Below are 15,506 nucleotides of genomic sequence, written 5' to 3'. Positions count from 1 at the left end.
AAGCACAATATGAAACAATCCTGTGTCACAAATAAGTGCAAAACTATAGAGATCCACCAGAGGTCTCAGATTATGACAGTAGAGGTGAGAAAAATGTGTTTATAGACTATTTTAGTGAGTGGATGCTTTGAGAGCATGGGGTAAGTAAAACTGAAGCTGTTCTGTATCCAGCCATTAGATGGCGTTAATGTGGAGCGTTTGGGAGGAGTGTGGAGCAGAGAGAGGCCTGCAGTCAGCATCCTGGTAGCATGTCTGGCAGTACTCCAGCTGGCAGCAAAATCAATTTGGCTTTGGTGTAATGCAGACTGACGAGTTAGACGTGTTGACATTTTTGCACACTCTCTAACTTTGTTACATCCCCTCCCCTGCAGCTGGCCAGGACTGACATGTAATTGTTTTCATTTCATTTTTTAATTCATGTTCCCTGTTGCTGATTTAACACCCTTCTCTAATGCCTTTAGATCAACCTGCTACTTTGACTTTGTTAGACCAAATTAATATGGCTCTTCCCAAAACATTTTTTCTGGCTCTACTAGGTTAAAACTGACATCTGATCACATCTGTGTGGTACTAAGAATTCCTCTGGTTTCACCTTTAAACTGTCATATTTCTGGCCATCTGATAAATTTAATTCATCATAAATTTTCCTTTTAACTTTGTTTTGGTCTCCACTAACCCATAAGAGAAACAAACATCTGGCTCTAGCTGCTTAGTGGTCTGCTGTGTTCACTAGTTGATTAACATTGCCAGACTGGAGTTTGGTGCTCAGGTACTCAACTTACATTGTTAACCAAGTGTCTGGTTTCAGTCTACAAAAAGGCAATAATGGGTTAGAATGTCAATTCTCCTTTGAAAGTGGGGGCTGGGATGTCAGCTGGAAGTCTACACTTAAGTTATTTGAAAAAAGTTTGAAACCTATGTCAACAGCTTTTAGCTTCACTTTCCAGGAAACAGCCTTCGTAGCAAGAGAGAAGGGGGATGGTTTTTGGAAACTAATGTGGAACAGAGAGTTAAAAAGAGAGAGGAATGTCTAGTTCACACAAGGCAGACATACTGTGATCTGGAAAGGTGAGGAAAGCAGAGAGAGGTTCTTTGGTTAAAACTTAGGTTTGACCTGTTTCCTGGTATTTTTCTCTACAACAAGATGGGATTAAGCTCCGCTGAAGGTGATTGTTTTTACTTTTGTGTCACTGTAGTTGTAGAATGTCTGTGCTCCTCCTGTGCTCTGACCCAAAACTAGAGTGATCGAAATGAACTGTTTGTGTTTTTGTCCCCAGACTCTAGCTCTGCAGTTGACAGTGAGCTGAGGATTGTCCTCCTGGGAAAGACTGGATCAGGCAAGAGCTCAACAGGGAACACCATCCTGGGACGTAATGCTTTTAAAGCAGCCACTTCCCCGACTTCTGAGACAAAGGAATGTCAAAAAGAAACAGGCCACTTCGATGAAAGAGCTGTGACTGTGGTGGACACCCCGGGGATCTTTGACACATGCATCGAAGAAGACCAGCTGAAAAATGAAATAGGGAAATGTATCATTCTGTCTCTCCCAGGACCCCATGTATTTCTGCTTGTCATCAATGTGGATGCACGCTTCACCAAAGAGGAGAAGAATGCAATCAAGTGGATCCAAGACAACTTTGGTGAGGAAGCCTCCAGATATACAATGGTGCTTTTCACTAGAGGTGATCAGCTCACAGAAACATCCATTGAAGATTATGTAGACAAAAGTCCTGAACTCAGGAAGCTCGTCAATGACTGTGGAGCTGGGTACACTGTATTTGACAACAAGTGCGAGAACGATCGCACTCAGGTGTTTGATCTCTTTGGAAAGATAGACAAGGTAGTGGAATCAAATGGAAACCATTATACCAGCAGCAAATACGAAGAGGCACAGAGAAAGATAGATAATGATAAATGGTGGAGCAGGCGTGGAGACAATCTTAAAACTGCAGGTGCTTTTTTGGCAACAGGAGCCCTATATGCAGCTGCCCCTGTTGCTGGGGCTGCAGCAGCAGGAGAGTTAGCAGTAGTTGAAACCATAAAGTCAACTCTATTGTTCACTGGTGGATACGTTCTTAATGCCATTGGAGACAGGATCAAACCTAAACCATAGGACAGCAACGTCATTTTGAGCTATGACCATGAAGGCCTTCTAAGTACTGTAGTTTCATACATGAGCCAGTATTTGCCTTCCTGAATATCACTTTGTGTGATTAAAACTATTGTTCTGTTTGATTCAAAGGATAAAATAAAATAATGACAAAAAACCTGTTGTTTCTTGTTTGATGTTTTGGCAAAATCCTGGTATAGAAAGCAAATACTTGTTTGACCCGGTCAGGATGAATTCATCTCTAGCTGAGGCTAGTAGGGCCACTGTGGAGGAGGACTAAAAATAAAGAAAAAGAGTATATCGTGAAAAACATACAATTAGAAACCTCCGTGGTCATCTATCAGTGCAAATATCCCGCTACTATTAAGAAACATCCAACCACACATACATATTTTATATACATGCTTGTTTTAAGGTCTAATCACCAAATTTTGATGTAACTTATAAATCTGCAACTAGCGATTTATTTTTTATTTGTCTTCTGGCTGCTCCTGTTTGGGGATCAACTGATCCACGTGATTGATTTGGCACACATTTTACGCCAGATGCCCTTCCTGACACAACCCGCTGGTTTTCCAAAGTGGTCTCCCATCCAAGTACTGACCAGGCACGACCCCACTTAGCGCTCAGACAAACAGGGCGCTCGAACTCGGGTGTGGCCGTGCAAAGGCCAGGTTTATTCTCAGTTTACTCATGCAAAGGAACAGATTTTGACTCACTTATTTTCTGACTACACCCTCTTTTCACATTGACTGTTGAAACATTTTTAAGAACGTAAAAGTAGGGTGATAAATGGATAAAATGAATGGAAGTACATTACTTAGCAATTACTTAACATATTAGCGATATTGTGATGGACAATAAAAGAGATTCAGGTTCAGGATGTTTTGTTATTACATAAAAAAGCTAAAGTATCCTTACACTGATCACTGTAGCTGGGGCAGACAGGACTCCAGTTTGAGATGTTTGTGGCTCATTTTGTGGTAGATGGTATGTGCTGGCAGTGATGGTGAGAGGTAGTTCTGTTAAAAACATTTCCTAGATGGATGTTTATCGTTGTCTCTCATTTCCTTCAGGGAGGTGAACTCATAATGTTACTAATAATAAAGTGAGGGAAACGGCACATCGTAGCTCATCTGCATGAATTTTATTTTAGTTAAGAATTAATCACATAAGTTATGAAAGTATAAACTGTGCAATGTAGTTACAAAATTATCTGTAGCACAATATATCTGCTTCTCACAAAAAAACAGCTGTTCAAGTAGAAATAATAGTGGGGTTTTCATATATAAGCTCCAAAAATACCTTTGCTAAAATTAATAACAAAGATAAAGGAAACAAGTGTTGTGTTTCATACCATTTGTTTCCTGTTAGCATTTAATTTGCATACTTTTGTCAAGATTTTATTTGAAAGCAGAAAATGTCAACAAAATCATCCACTGATTATTTTAAACAGTAGATAGTAATGTGTGCAGTACTAATACTGTATTTGAGATACATCTGTTGTATATTCAGTGTCACATACTGCAGAAGGATAAACATGCCTCATGAGTCACTAGACCAACTATACTGGCAAATCCGCTTTGGCCTTGCAACTTGTGCCTTTCCATATGCAAATAGCAGCTAAACCACATAACACTCCCAGGACGAGTGCAGGTGCTCCCAGAGCTAGAGCCACTGTGGTGTTGGCTCCCACTGCTATAACCACTCCTGCCAACACCAGCGCAACAGCAGCACCTGAGGCCACACGTATATTCTTCCTTTTAGCTCTTTTCTCCTTTTCTCTCTCTTTCTCTTTCTTCTCCCTCTCTGCATCCCAAATTTTCCTCTCCTCCTTTTTCTTCTCTTCCTCCTCCAGTTTCTTTTGCTCCTCCTCCTCTTTAAGCTTCCTCTGGGCTTTCTCATACATCTCGTTAGTGTAGTGTTTCCCCCCATTGTCCTGTACCATTTCCTTGATCATGGTGATCAACTCTGAGACCTGCACGCGGTCATCTGCGTCTTTGTTGTTGAAGGAGTGGTATCTGCGTCCAAATGTGATTGACAGTCTTCGCAGCTCCTTGCACTCCTTCAGAGCATTGTCAGCTTTAGCTTGATCTTTACATGTAAACAGCATGATAGTGTACATCGAGGCATCGTCTCCAAAGTTGTCCTGGATCCACTTTACTGCATTTCTTTCCTCCTCAGTGAACCTCACTCCAAGCCTGATCACCAGTAAGAAGGCGTGAGGGCCAGGCACTGACATTTTGACACACTCCTCTATTCTGATTTTTAATTCCTCTTCTGTGATGCCTGTGTCAAACAGACCTGGAGTATCTATCACCTGGACCAAGGTCCCATCCACCTCCCCGCTCTGTGTTTCACAGTGTTTTGTCACAGACACAGGACTCGGATCCTCTTTGAAGGCAGATCTCCCAAGGATGGTGTTTCCTGTTGCACTTTTCCCTGATCCAGTCTTTCCCACTAGGACTATCCTCAACCCTCCAGACAAATCCAGAGCTGTGACAGCAGAAGAAGAAAAATGAATGAGATACACACGAAAAAACTGAATTTGAGAAAAGTCACTTCCAAATTGCAGACTGGACAGATATTGGCAGTGTGAGGAATTTACAGCAAAAATAAAATACAGTATTAACACCTAACCCAATGCATTCAGCTCATTTTATGTGAGATCTGTTTGTATCTAGCTTCACTTACTACAAATGAATAATATAAAAAGCAGCAAATGTAGGTGATTTGTGAGCTGTAACCACAAGGTTACTACTAAAGCTAACCAACCAGGAACAATGAGTGAACACTCCCCAGGCAGAATAATGGCCTTTTTCCTGTTCTTCCATTTTTGCCAACATCATGTGAATGCAGTTCATATAATAAGACTCTGATCTAAGCATTGCATGGATTAATATCCATATATAAAAAAGTGATTTTCAAGTGTTTCATACACATGGAAATAGATTCCACCTATCCACTAGACCTCAAAGATGCCCAGTGTTTAGCAAGAAACACTGAAAGACTAAAGTCAGAGAACAAAAAGAACCAAAATCTATTAATTATCATGATGATCAGATTATCATGTTTTAATGCAGTGGAAATAGCTTTTTATTGGACTTAGTGACCTTAATAGTATACAGATACAGATGTTAGTAAGTCACATCAAAATATATTGATAAGCAGCTAGAGAGTTAATAATACACCAATAAATGGGATTTTCACAACCCCAAATTTATTGCAGCTCTAAAAGCATTAATAATTAATGTATTAACATTAGTAAACATTAGATTCACTTTTGAAAGTGACATACAGTTATGTTTCTAATTACTGAACTTTCATGAGAAGGACTAGTTAACATACCATCAAAGTTATTCAGACCACACCCATCAGACCGAGGTAGAGTTTTCTGCTTCTTTTCTCGCAGGGGTATTGCTGTCACATGAAATTAGACCAGTTATACACAAAGAAGATAGACTATTAGTCATTGTCATTATTATCTGAACTGACTGTTTTCCTCTTGTGCTCTTTAAAGTGTCACAGTAAGTTCCACATCCTACAGTAATCAAAGGATCAATGATGTTTTGTTTTTTAACATTAAGTCAGAGCGTTTGTCTTACCTTCAGCCATTATATCTTTAAATCTTTTTCCAATTCTCAGGGAGTCAAATGTGTTGCTCCAGGACTGAGTTTCAAGCTTGGACAAGCCCTGCGCCTCGACTCTAACATCAGTTTTCTGGGAAACTTCTGGAAGCCTTGTCTATGCAGAGGGGGCTTCCTATTTCCTTGCATTGTCTTTGGTTTACATCTGTAAATGTGCATCACCACATCACCATACACAGCTCTCTGAATATGCTGAGTAGGTTTATGTAAGGCGGACATGTTTAACAAAATGTAACTGCAGCAGGAGAACAGCATTCAAGAGCTTTATGTGATTAACATTAGGTTGTCCTTTCATAACCATGTGATGAGGCCTTGTAGTTTAAAGGGAAGAAATAAGTCACCCTCAAGAGATCATCACATCCTTCTATTGTTGACGCCTCCCTTCATTAAACCAATGTTTTTCAACTTCTGATAGCCTGGATAGAAGAGCTATGATCTATTTGTATGCACAGAACAATTTAACATAGGTGACTGAGCAAAAGTGGCTGATATTTACCTGAGTGAGTCTAATCATCACTTTAAACGGTACCGTATGTTTACAATAAGGAGTGTGTGTCCACAGTACACATTGGCTTTGATGACAATACAGCCTACTCTGTTTAAAATGCTTGAATAAATTGTAAACATACAAGTCATTGAATCTTCTGCACAAACAAAATAGGTAAATATAAGTGAGGAGAAATAAAGTGAACTTCACACCCTTTATTATTTTGGCCCAGACAATCCCATACAGGAAAACCAATGCACAAAAGTGTTTAAGACAGTAATTAATGTAGTAAGACAGTAAAAAGACAGTAATGCTGGTTTAGGGTCTACTTATTTATCATATTTTCCATATTAACCCTTTGTCACTGTCAAACAACTACTTAAACATATCTGTAGTGCAGTCAAAGCCTTCAGTGAGTCCAAGTGCTGCACCAGCTGCCATGAGAAGATACGAGGAGTAAAACATTCCTGCACCTGTAAGCCCCATGGAAGCAAGACCTATCATTTTACAATAATCAATCATTTTCTGCTTCTCCCTGATACGCTCTTCATCTTCCTTCTTTTGTCGCTCTTCCTCCTCCTTCCTTTTTCTCCTCTCTTCCTCAAGTTCCTTCTGGGCTTTCTCGTACATCTCACTGGTGTAGTGACTTCCCCCATTGGACTTCACCATTTGGTCTATCTTATCTAGAAGTTCTCTGACCTGGTTTCTGTTCTGTTTTGGGCGATTGATTAATGAATGGTATCTTCCTCCACACTGGTTTATCAGTCTTTGTAGGTCTTTGCTTTCTGTCATGTATTCTTCCACAGATTTACCCTCGAGTAAGTCTCCATGTGTAAACAGCACTAGGGTATACATGGAAGCATCTGAGCCAAAATTGTCCTGAATCCACTTGACAGCTGCCCTCTCCTCATCCGTGAATCTTGACGTCAGACTGATCACTAACAGAAAACCATGGGGTCCAGGAAGAGACTGTTTAATACAGTTTCCAATCTTTTCTTTCACTTCCGCTTCTGTTTTGTTAGTGTCAAACAGCCCTGGGGTGTCGATGACAACAATGTTCCTGTCACCAGTTTTTACCTCTTCTCTTTGACAGTCTGCAGTCACAGACTCAGGAGACCTGTCATCTTTAAAGGCATATGGACGCCCCAGGATGGTGTTCCCAGAAGAACTCTTTCCTGATCCAGTCCTTCCAACCAGAATCAGTCTCAGATCTTTCAGATGTGTGGAGCCTGTGAGCAATTAATGAAACACTGGTCTCAGTAATAAATATAGCACATTTCACCGGGTGTATTTATTTGTGGGAAGAGTGTTATTTCTAATCATTAGTCAAGATTTAAAAGGTTTGATACATTCCAGGCTTTAAAGGTGCAAAGTATAAAATATGAAAGCTTTAGCTGCATCAAGAGTTCAAATCTTTGCAATGATTCAGATAAGCCTAAATAAAAGATGCAACTTTTATTGATGAAAGACATTGCTCCTAAACATGCTGATTCTTAAGTTTAAGGTTATTTATCCACAAACCATGTCTGTTCAGGTTTGTTTGTTGTGTTTTCATGAATATCATAACAAAAGACGCTGCAGGTTCCAGGTGTGCTGGCATCAACAGAAGAAGACGTCGCCTGAGAGCAGGAAAGGACGTCTCATGTCTCTTAAACATGTTTCCTTGGCTCCTCTGACTTTGCGTCTTTTCTTACATGTGGATGTGCGCTAATAAAATGGGTGAGGGAAAACTTGCCCTTAGTGGAACTTTTACACTGATCTCAACAACTCATTGTCTGCACCTCTGCCTGTTGGACTAATTAGACCCGGGGGCAGTTTAGAAAGTGTGGTTAGGAAGAGTCCTGTGTTTGTGTGTTCAGTAACCAAAAGTTTTCGAAACAGGAAAACAGAATAGGGGAAAAAACACAACTGAACCAACTCCCTCTCTGTCAGCTCCTATAGGAACAGCTGACAAACCTGCAGAACCTGTGACATTGTTTTAATTTCATGCTTTACCACCCACGCACCTTTGTGATGATTATGGCAGTGAGCACTTCGACCACATAATGTGACCAGAGCAAGTAGGATGGAACCTGGGATCCAAGCTTTTCCTCCCATCATGTCGGCAGCCCAACTGTAGTCCCTGTCAAAAACTGCACAGCAAAAGAAAAAGATGAAAAGAAAACCTATCAAAGCAGGCAGCAATTCGACATTAGGCTGCATCATCAACTGTGCACTAAATTAGATTAGATTAGCTTTCATTTAAATTAAAGCTTTCAAGCATTTTGAACGTACCTGAACAATGTGTGTCCTCACGAGAAACTGAGGAGGAGATCTTTTGTAGCCCAACATCACTGCTCCTAAGTTTCTTTTCCCAGGAAAACAGTACCTACAGACCCAGAGCAGACTAAAGAGGACAGAGCCATCTACAGGTGGCAGAGAAAACTGCAGAAGTTTCTGTTTCCAGTAACTCCCCTTTTTCTAAAACCACATGGACTTTGACATAATCAATATGTCATAGATAAATAGGCTTAATAGGCTACTGAAAAATAAAACCAGGGCTAAAAGAACACAGTGTGTGTTAGGGCCAGAAAGCAACTGTTTCTTAGAAAGCAATTCAATTTTGCATTTTTATGGAAAAGGAGACAAGTTGTCAGTTTTAGTATTAATCCAGATATTACTGTAGGACACATTTTTACAGTTTCATAAAATAAAAATAATTTAGTTTTTCTTCTCTATATGTCTTTTGCAGAACTGATGCAATTACAGTCCACTATGAAGTCTATGAAGTTCAGAGTCCTGCCATATTTCCATTTCCTATTTGTATTAAAGAAATCCCCAAAAAACAGACTAGGTTAAAGATTTACTGTGTGTCCTGTCTGCCCTCTAGTGGGCAATTGAAAGCACAACTACAGAACGATTTGACTATAGTGACCACCTCAAGCAGGGTGCAGTCTGGGATCCATGTATGTCTTTGCAGCATCTCTGTAACTGTGATCTCTGTACCTCATAAAAAGAGAAAGATTGAAAAGCAAATGTTAACTTCAACATAATCAAATGTATTATCTGTACTAGTTAATAAATGGGATATTATGAACAACCCTACAAATGCAATTGCAATTAAACATTTCAATAAGAATTTTATTGACCTAAATGTTTTGGTGATGTTATCAGGCAACGTAGGCAAATAATTCATATTACAGCAACTTACAAGCAAATGTGTCCATACCTATAGGCCTATATAGGGCCAGGTGACCCTTTTACACAACAACATCCATTTCTCTAATAACAATAATTCAGAACATTTGGTTGTAGTATAAATTTAAGGTTTCACTTTAGCATTACTGAAATTTCTTATTTTCCTTAAAAACATAGTATAAAATCAGACCAACTGAGCAGGCAAGACCAGCAAAGCCCAGTTAACAAGAGGAAGGGCCATTCACTGGCATCAGCTTTCTACATGCATGTTGATTCATTTCTCTGTCATCTGACAATTAAATGCATGACAAGCTGCCTGCCACCTCCATTCTTATCTCCAGAGCAATATCTTGCTCCAGCTGCTGTGAACTGGCGACTGATTGTACTGTTGACAAACACAGCTCTCTGTACACTAGGTGTAGACACGCTAACATTTCCACGTCATGTCTGAACCTTAGAAAGTCAGGAAATATTGTAATGACAGCAGCAGTGAATGTTCTGATGCTGCAAGAGATCTGAAGTTACAGTAGCAGAGCAGGTGACAAGACATTTACTTATTATTTGTATATTCCAGACAGCATCATTATCAGCAACACAAGGAAGACTCCTAATAGCACCTCAGACCATCATGGACAGAAATGGACAGAACAACAGAAACGTATGTGATTGCTCCTCAAGTGCGAAGTGAGAAAAGAGCATCTGTTCATGAATGTTGGGTTGTGTGTGTGTGTGTGTGCATTGATTGCTATAACAATGAAAAGGTGTCAGTACATGTGCAACTCATTGGAGCCACACAGTAGTTAAAATGGCTGCATTTTCCACACAGTAATAGACAGTTCAGACTGCCTCACTGCAGAGACAGAAAAATTGCCATTAAACAGATGAATCAAACAGCATTAATTTAATATTTTAACTGGTTACATAATCTACATAAAAACACAATATTTTCCCTTGTAAAATATGTTTATTTCACCATCAATCCTTTGATTTTAGCAGATTTTGACAGATGTTTAAATCAACTGCAAATAGCTTTGTTGGTAGAAATAATATGAACTATGCCCTGACAGATTATCAGTATGTCAACATTCGTTCAACTGGTCTAACATTCATCAGATTAATTAAAATACAAACATCTTTATCACAAAGAAAATTGTATGAATTCCTGACAGCGAATACTGACACTGAACAGTGAATGTCCAGTCATAGTGTGGTAACCACACAGGTCTGCTTAAATAACATACAGTATAGACAGAGCTTGGAAGAAGGTATCTTTCCTAAGTCTTCCAAACCAAAAAATACTATTTGTATATATATTTAGCATTTTAGATTTTCTTGTTATAATCTGGAGTAATCAATAATATTAAATAATAAGAATACAGTTAGCAACAATACAAATTAAATACATTAAAATTAAATAGACAAAATACAAAATTAAATGAACAAACAAAAAAAAGAAGCCTGCTTTGGTCTGCATCTGTCTGAAATCACGGCTCCGTTGTTTCAAAACACGCAGAGTTTGAGCGGTGAACCTTCCCTACTGGTGTAAACTGCAATATAGTAGGACAACAGAAAACTTGACAGGCACAGCAACAGTACCTAAAGTGGCCAGGGCTTAGTGAACAGTCAAGATCAAGTATTCAGTCAAAAATTGACATGTATTTTTTTATTATTTATTATTAAACAGATGAATGATCTTGCAGCTGTGCAAACTCTTTGGTTGGGCCAGATGAATTCAGGAGCAGCAGGGGAATCAATTTCACTGCTCACCCATGTTCTTATGACATAGCAGAAAAGGGTATCAAAGGTGAGTATATATTTTATTAGTCAAGTGAAATATTGAATTTAGTGGCTGTGAGCCTGACTCTTCCCTTCATGCTTTATCAAAAGCAGTTGTCTTTTTACTTATAAAATGGTTTTTTTGTGTGTATGGGCCCCAAATCTCTCTATGCCGCTCTCTGACATTCTGTGTGGCTTACAAGCATCATGACTCACATAATCAACACAACTAATCTTAACAATGGAGCCCAATTAAAGCTCTGTAGGTAAAGAAACTATGCTCACGTTTTTATGTTGTTTTTTTTTTTTTGCACAAATACATAGGATCATGGTGCTGACATGGTGTGATTACCAAGCTTAACAAAGAGGTTTGGGGGAAACACTATTATCACTATTTTTAGGTGATCATGTGGGAGGGGCATTATTAATCTGTCACTGCACATGAGAAGCAATGTCATTTTATTGTGCTTGTCACAAATGGGCAAAAGGGAATAAAACACTACTTAGGAGGAGGGATCATGCAAGGTCTGATGTAAATGCAAAGTCTGCATGGTCTGTTTTGTGCTGCAAAAATGATTCACTATGAATCGACAGCAGTGCCCATAGAAAAGCAGAGCATGTAGAGTGAACGACCTTCACTTAGTGCAGCACACACAGCACAACACAGCTTATTCACAGCTATAAAGAGACAGATGTGCGTGATGTGTGTTTGTGGTTAGACAACACAGGCAGCTTTATTTGTATAGCACATTTCAAACACAGGCAAACTGTTTTTCATATGCGGGAAAAAAACATTAAGTACGATAAACATCGAAAACCAACTAATAACATCGATTAGAGCAAAATGACGATGAAACACTGTCCAAATACAATAGATAAAGCAAAAATTAAAACAAATAAACAATGAATAAAAAAGTTTACAAATGCAGGTACAGTGCAGTAATAAATTGTAAGTTGCCCCAGAAGCAGCAGAGACACCAAGCGTTCAATCTAAAGCACAGGAGAAACAGCAGAGTATTCAGTCTGGGTTTAAAAGTGGGCTACATGGAGTTGGGGCGTATTTGAGGTCATCAGGACATTGGCTCTATCTGTACAGCATAACAACTAAAAGCAGCTTCACCCTGTTTGGTTCTGACTCCAGGTTCTAGCAGTTGACTGCGCAATGAAGAGCTGGGAGCCCTGCTGGGTTTATGTTCTTCAAGGAAATTAGACAGATGTTTGAGTTTGAGTACCTAGTATGCAGGTAACTGAATGCCATGTCTGTGAAGATTCTCAGTCGTCCAGGTGAAGTTAACTAGACTTCTAGTTTTAAGGTCGAAATAGAAATCGACCTAAAAACTTGAAACCCATTTGCTATGACTCAACCTCTAGATAACATGAGTAATGTGTTTAGTTCTCTTGGTTATTGTTAAAATCTGCATGAGCTGAAATTACTTAAAGGTATTTCTTGGGAAGACCTGACAAAAGACAGTTACAGTACAGTGGTGTCTATTTGTTGTTTATTGTTGCTGTTCTTTTCTCTCTCCTCTATCCACTCACCCCAACCAGTCGAGGCAGATGGCCGCCCAAACTGAGCCCGGTTCTGCTGGAGGTTTTTTCTTCCGTTAAAGGGAGTTTTTCCTCTCCACTGTCGCCAAGTGCTGCTCATAAGGGATTTGTTGGGTTTTTAGTTTTCGTAAAGTGCCTTGAGATGATTTGTATTGTGATTTGGCGCTATACAAATAAAATTGAATTGAATTGAATTGAATTGAATAGTTCATCATGTTGGAGATAAAGGCATGAATGAGTTTCTTTAAATCGTTTTTTGACATTAGAGGCTAAGTTTAGTTGTTTGAGATGGTAAAACACTAATTTAGGGAATGTCTTGATGTGGCAGCTGAAGCTCAGATTAAGACACAAACATTGCTAACTTTGATTTTCATCTACAAAAACAAACAGCAGGTGGATGGATTTAGATTCACCCTCCAGTCTTTTAGCACAGAAAGTGTGTGGTTGCTCTAGTAATCTGGTTGTTTTGTTCTGACATAATTTATGGCCACTCTGTGGTTTATCTCACCAGAAAAAAAGAAATGGTAGCAGGGTAACAATAAATGTAGCTATGAGCAGCAATGCCATAAGCCCTGACATGTCTCTATCTAATACTGCACTCTCAACATGGGATGTCCATCGAATGTACACAACTAATAAGAATGTGCCAAATTTCACAACCTTTAGACACAGGAAGCTCTAATTGCTGGCTTGCAATTCATCATAGTCATTCTCAGTAACCACTGAAGTTTGGTGTTTATCAAGGAATGCATTTTAAATTTATGACACATTTATGGGCTGTCCCATTGGTTCTCTTGATTTCTCTCTCCTGATAGTGAGGTAAACTATAAGACAACTGGAAACCTGAGCTTTATTCTGGCTGTTTAGGGTATGTAGGCTGTGGATTTCTGGCAATCACGACTCCAGTATGACACACACACAAACACACACGTAAACAGGAAGAGAAGAGTAAGAGTGGGTGAAAGAAAAGAGTATCTATCTGTCTAATAGATTTCTGAATATAGGTTATGCAATAGTCATAATCAAATAATACAGTTTCTGACTCAACATCCTCCCACTTTTCCCTTCAAACTGTGAACACACACACACACAGACAGATAGATAGATAGATAGATAGATAGATAGATAGATAGATAGATAGATAGATAGATAGATAGATAGATAGATAGATAGATAGATAGATAGATAGATAGATAGATAGATAGATAGATAGATAGATAGATAGATAGATAGATAGATATATAGATAGATAGATAGATAGATAGATAGATAGATAGATAGATAGATAGATAGATAGTCTAAATACAACTGAAGAAATAAACCTCAATATCCAACATACAGTAATAAAAATTTTATTTTGTAATAGACAATAATGCATTATTGTTTTGCAATATCAGCGCTTAATTAGTGTTTTAATCGCCCTGTAACATTTGGTCTGTGAATGTCACTGAATCTGACATTTCTCCAGCGCTTTGCCAGGCTTTCTCGCCGTGTGTGGACCAATGACTTGTCGAAGATCCGTGGTAAAACTCGGCCGACGGGCCAGAGGGTACAAGGCACCGCAGGGGTCATCGCGGCCCCGAGCCGGGCTGTGCTTTCCCGCCGTGCGCATGGCCTGGTACGAACGCAGCGAGACTTTGCGGTGCTGAGACGGGCCAGTTTCAGTCGGAAGCCCGCCTCGCTTTGCCAAAGTCTCGAAGACTTTCTCTAGATTGGTGCTGTCCTTCGCAGACGTTTCGAAATAAGCACAGTCATTACCGAGGGCCTGGAGTACTTCTGCCTTCGATATTTGTCTCTCAGACTCCAGGAGATCCACTTTGTTGGCGCAGACCACCAGGGGAACCCGCGGCTGTGAGCACTGCTCCGGCATAGAGGATCTGGTGAGCTTGGATTTAGCAGCCAGAATCTCTGTTCGCAGGGCGCAAACCTCTTCGAAAGAACTTCGGTCCTCTACACTGAACACCAGAAGAAAAATATCTCCTGCAAAAATATTAAAATGGAAAAACACATTACGCTGTGTAAAGAGAATTAAGCATACACCTATAGTCTGTAGCTAAAACTGACACACAATTTTAAGTGCAGGACTAAGCCAATACGCACCTGTGAGGATTGACAGCCGCCGCTTTGCTGGGAAATCCCTTTCCCTGGACGCGTCCAGGATGTCAATTTGGTAGGTCTCCCCGCGGATACGAAAGAGTTTCCTGAGGAAGTCCTCGGATGTGGGATTGTACTCTTCCACAAATCCGTCCCGAAGGTATCTTCTTAGAATGGAGGTCTTGCCGACCCGTGGCGCACCAAGCACCACGATGCGCTTACAGTTCTGCGGCTTGGTGGAGTAAAGAGGGTCGTGTCGGTGCTCCGGAGGAGCCTGGAGTTGCCGGGTTTGGCCGTGGAGAACCAGAGCTGCCAGTTGATCCAGTGGGGATCTCTTGCAGGGATAAGTGCTGTTGGCAGCGGACAGTTGCCTTACGGCAGCATCTGAGCGCGTTTTCTTTTCTTGTTTCCACTGAGCCGTGGCCACTTTAAGTATCCCCAACCCTGCTTTAATCCCCGATGAACTCAGGTGCTGCGACGCGTTTTTGTAAGCCAGTAAGACTTTGGAGGACCCGGCGCACTGCTCTTCAACGTTACTGTGAAACTTGGGACCATCTGTGGTGGAGCTGAGCTGGTGCGGACCAGAGATGGAGGTGGTTTGTGCGCCGCTCTCGATGCTGCCCATTTCCATCGTTTTTTTTTTTAAAAATGCCCCGTGGTTTCGTGC

At 40.1% G+C, this 15,506-nt stretch overlaps 4 protein-coding genes across 5 annotated transcripts; 1 reads left to right on the top strand and 3 right to left on the bottom strand.

The window, feature by feature from the left end:
• Nucleotides 1-1,007: 1,007 nt before the first annotated feature.
• Nucleotides 1,008-2,187, top strand: LOC113128686 (GTPase IMAP family member 4-like). Its single transcript, XM_026304183.2, has 2 exons — nucleotides 1,008-1,166; nucleotides 1,278-2,187. The coding sequence occupies exons 1-2, from the start codon at nucleotides 1,145-1,147 to the stop codon at nucleotides 2,111-2,113; spliced, it is 858 nt and encodes a 285-aa protein (XP_026159968.1). The 5' UTR covers nucleotides 1,008-1,144; the 3' UTR covers nucleotides 2,114-2,187.
• A 1,055-nt stretch (nucleotides 2,188-3,242) lies between these two features.
• LOC113128683 (GTPase IMAP family member 4-like) lies at nucleotides 3,243-6,291 on the bottom strand. 2 transcript variants are annotated; one of them, XM_026304179.1, is made up of 3 exons: nucleotides 5,716-6,291; nucleotides 5,459-5,530; nucleotides 3,243-4,606 (listed from the first exon to the last, which is right to left on the bottom strand). In XM_026304179.1, the coding sequence occupies exons 1-3, from the start codon at nucleotides 5,723-5,725 to the stop codon at nucleotides 3,675-3,677; spliced, it is 1,014 nt and encodes a 337-aa protein (XP_026159964.1). In that variant the 5' UTR covers nucleotides 5,726-6,291; the 3' UTR covers nucleotides 3,243-3,674. The 2 variants fall into 2 exon arrangements, with proteins under 2 accessions (XP_026159964.1, XP_026159965.1); XM_026304180.1 differs by lacking the exon at nucleotides 5,459-5,530.
• Nucleotides 6,292-6,444: 153 nt separating this feature from the next.
• On the bottom strand, nucleotides 6,445-8,655 carry LOC113128684 (GTPase IMAP family member 9-like). Its single transcript, XM_026304181.1, has 3 exons — nucleotides 8,519-8,655; nucleotides 8,251-8,376; nucleotides 6,445-7,473 (listed from the first exon to the last, which is right to left on the bottom strand). The coding sequence occupies exons 2-3, from the start codon at nucleotides 8,342-8,344 to the stop codon at nucleotides 6,620-6,622; spliced, it is 948 nt and encodes a 315-aa protein (XP_026159966.1). The 5' UTR covers nucleotides 8,345-8,376; nucleotides 8,519-8,655; the 3' UTR covers nucleotides 6,445-6,619.
• Nucleotides 8,656-14,189: 5,534 nt separating this feature from the next.
• Nucleotides 14,190-15,470, bottom strand: rasd2b (RASD family member 2b). The gene is made up of 2 exons (XM_026303853.1): nucleotides 14,846-15,470; nucleotides 14,190-14,725 (listed from the first exon to the last, which is right to left on the bottom strand). The coding sequence occupies exons 1-2, from the start codon at nucleotides 15,468-15,470 to the stop codon at nucleotides 14,190-14,192; spliced, it is 1,161 nt and encodes a 386-aa protein (XP_026159638.1).
• Between the last annotated feature and the right edge of the window lie 36 nt (nucleotides 15,471-15,506).

This window comes from Mastacembelus armatus, chromosome 1, assembly GCF_900324485.2.
Source record: "Mastacembelus armatus chromosome 1, fMasArm1.2, whole genome shotgun sequence".
In the NCBI taxonomy this organism is placed as follows: domain Eukaryota; kingdom Metazoa; phylum Chordata; class Actinopteri; order Synbranchiformes; family Mastacembelidae; genus Mastacembelus; species Mastacembelus armatus.
This window is presented reverse-complemented; position numbering and strand designations above follow the sequence as displayed.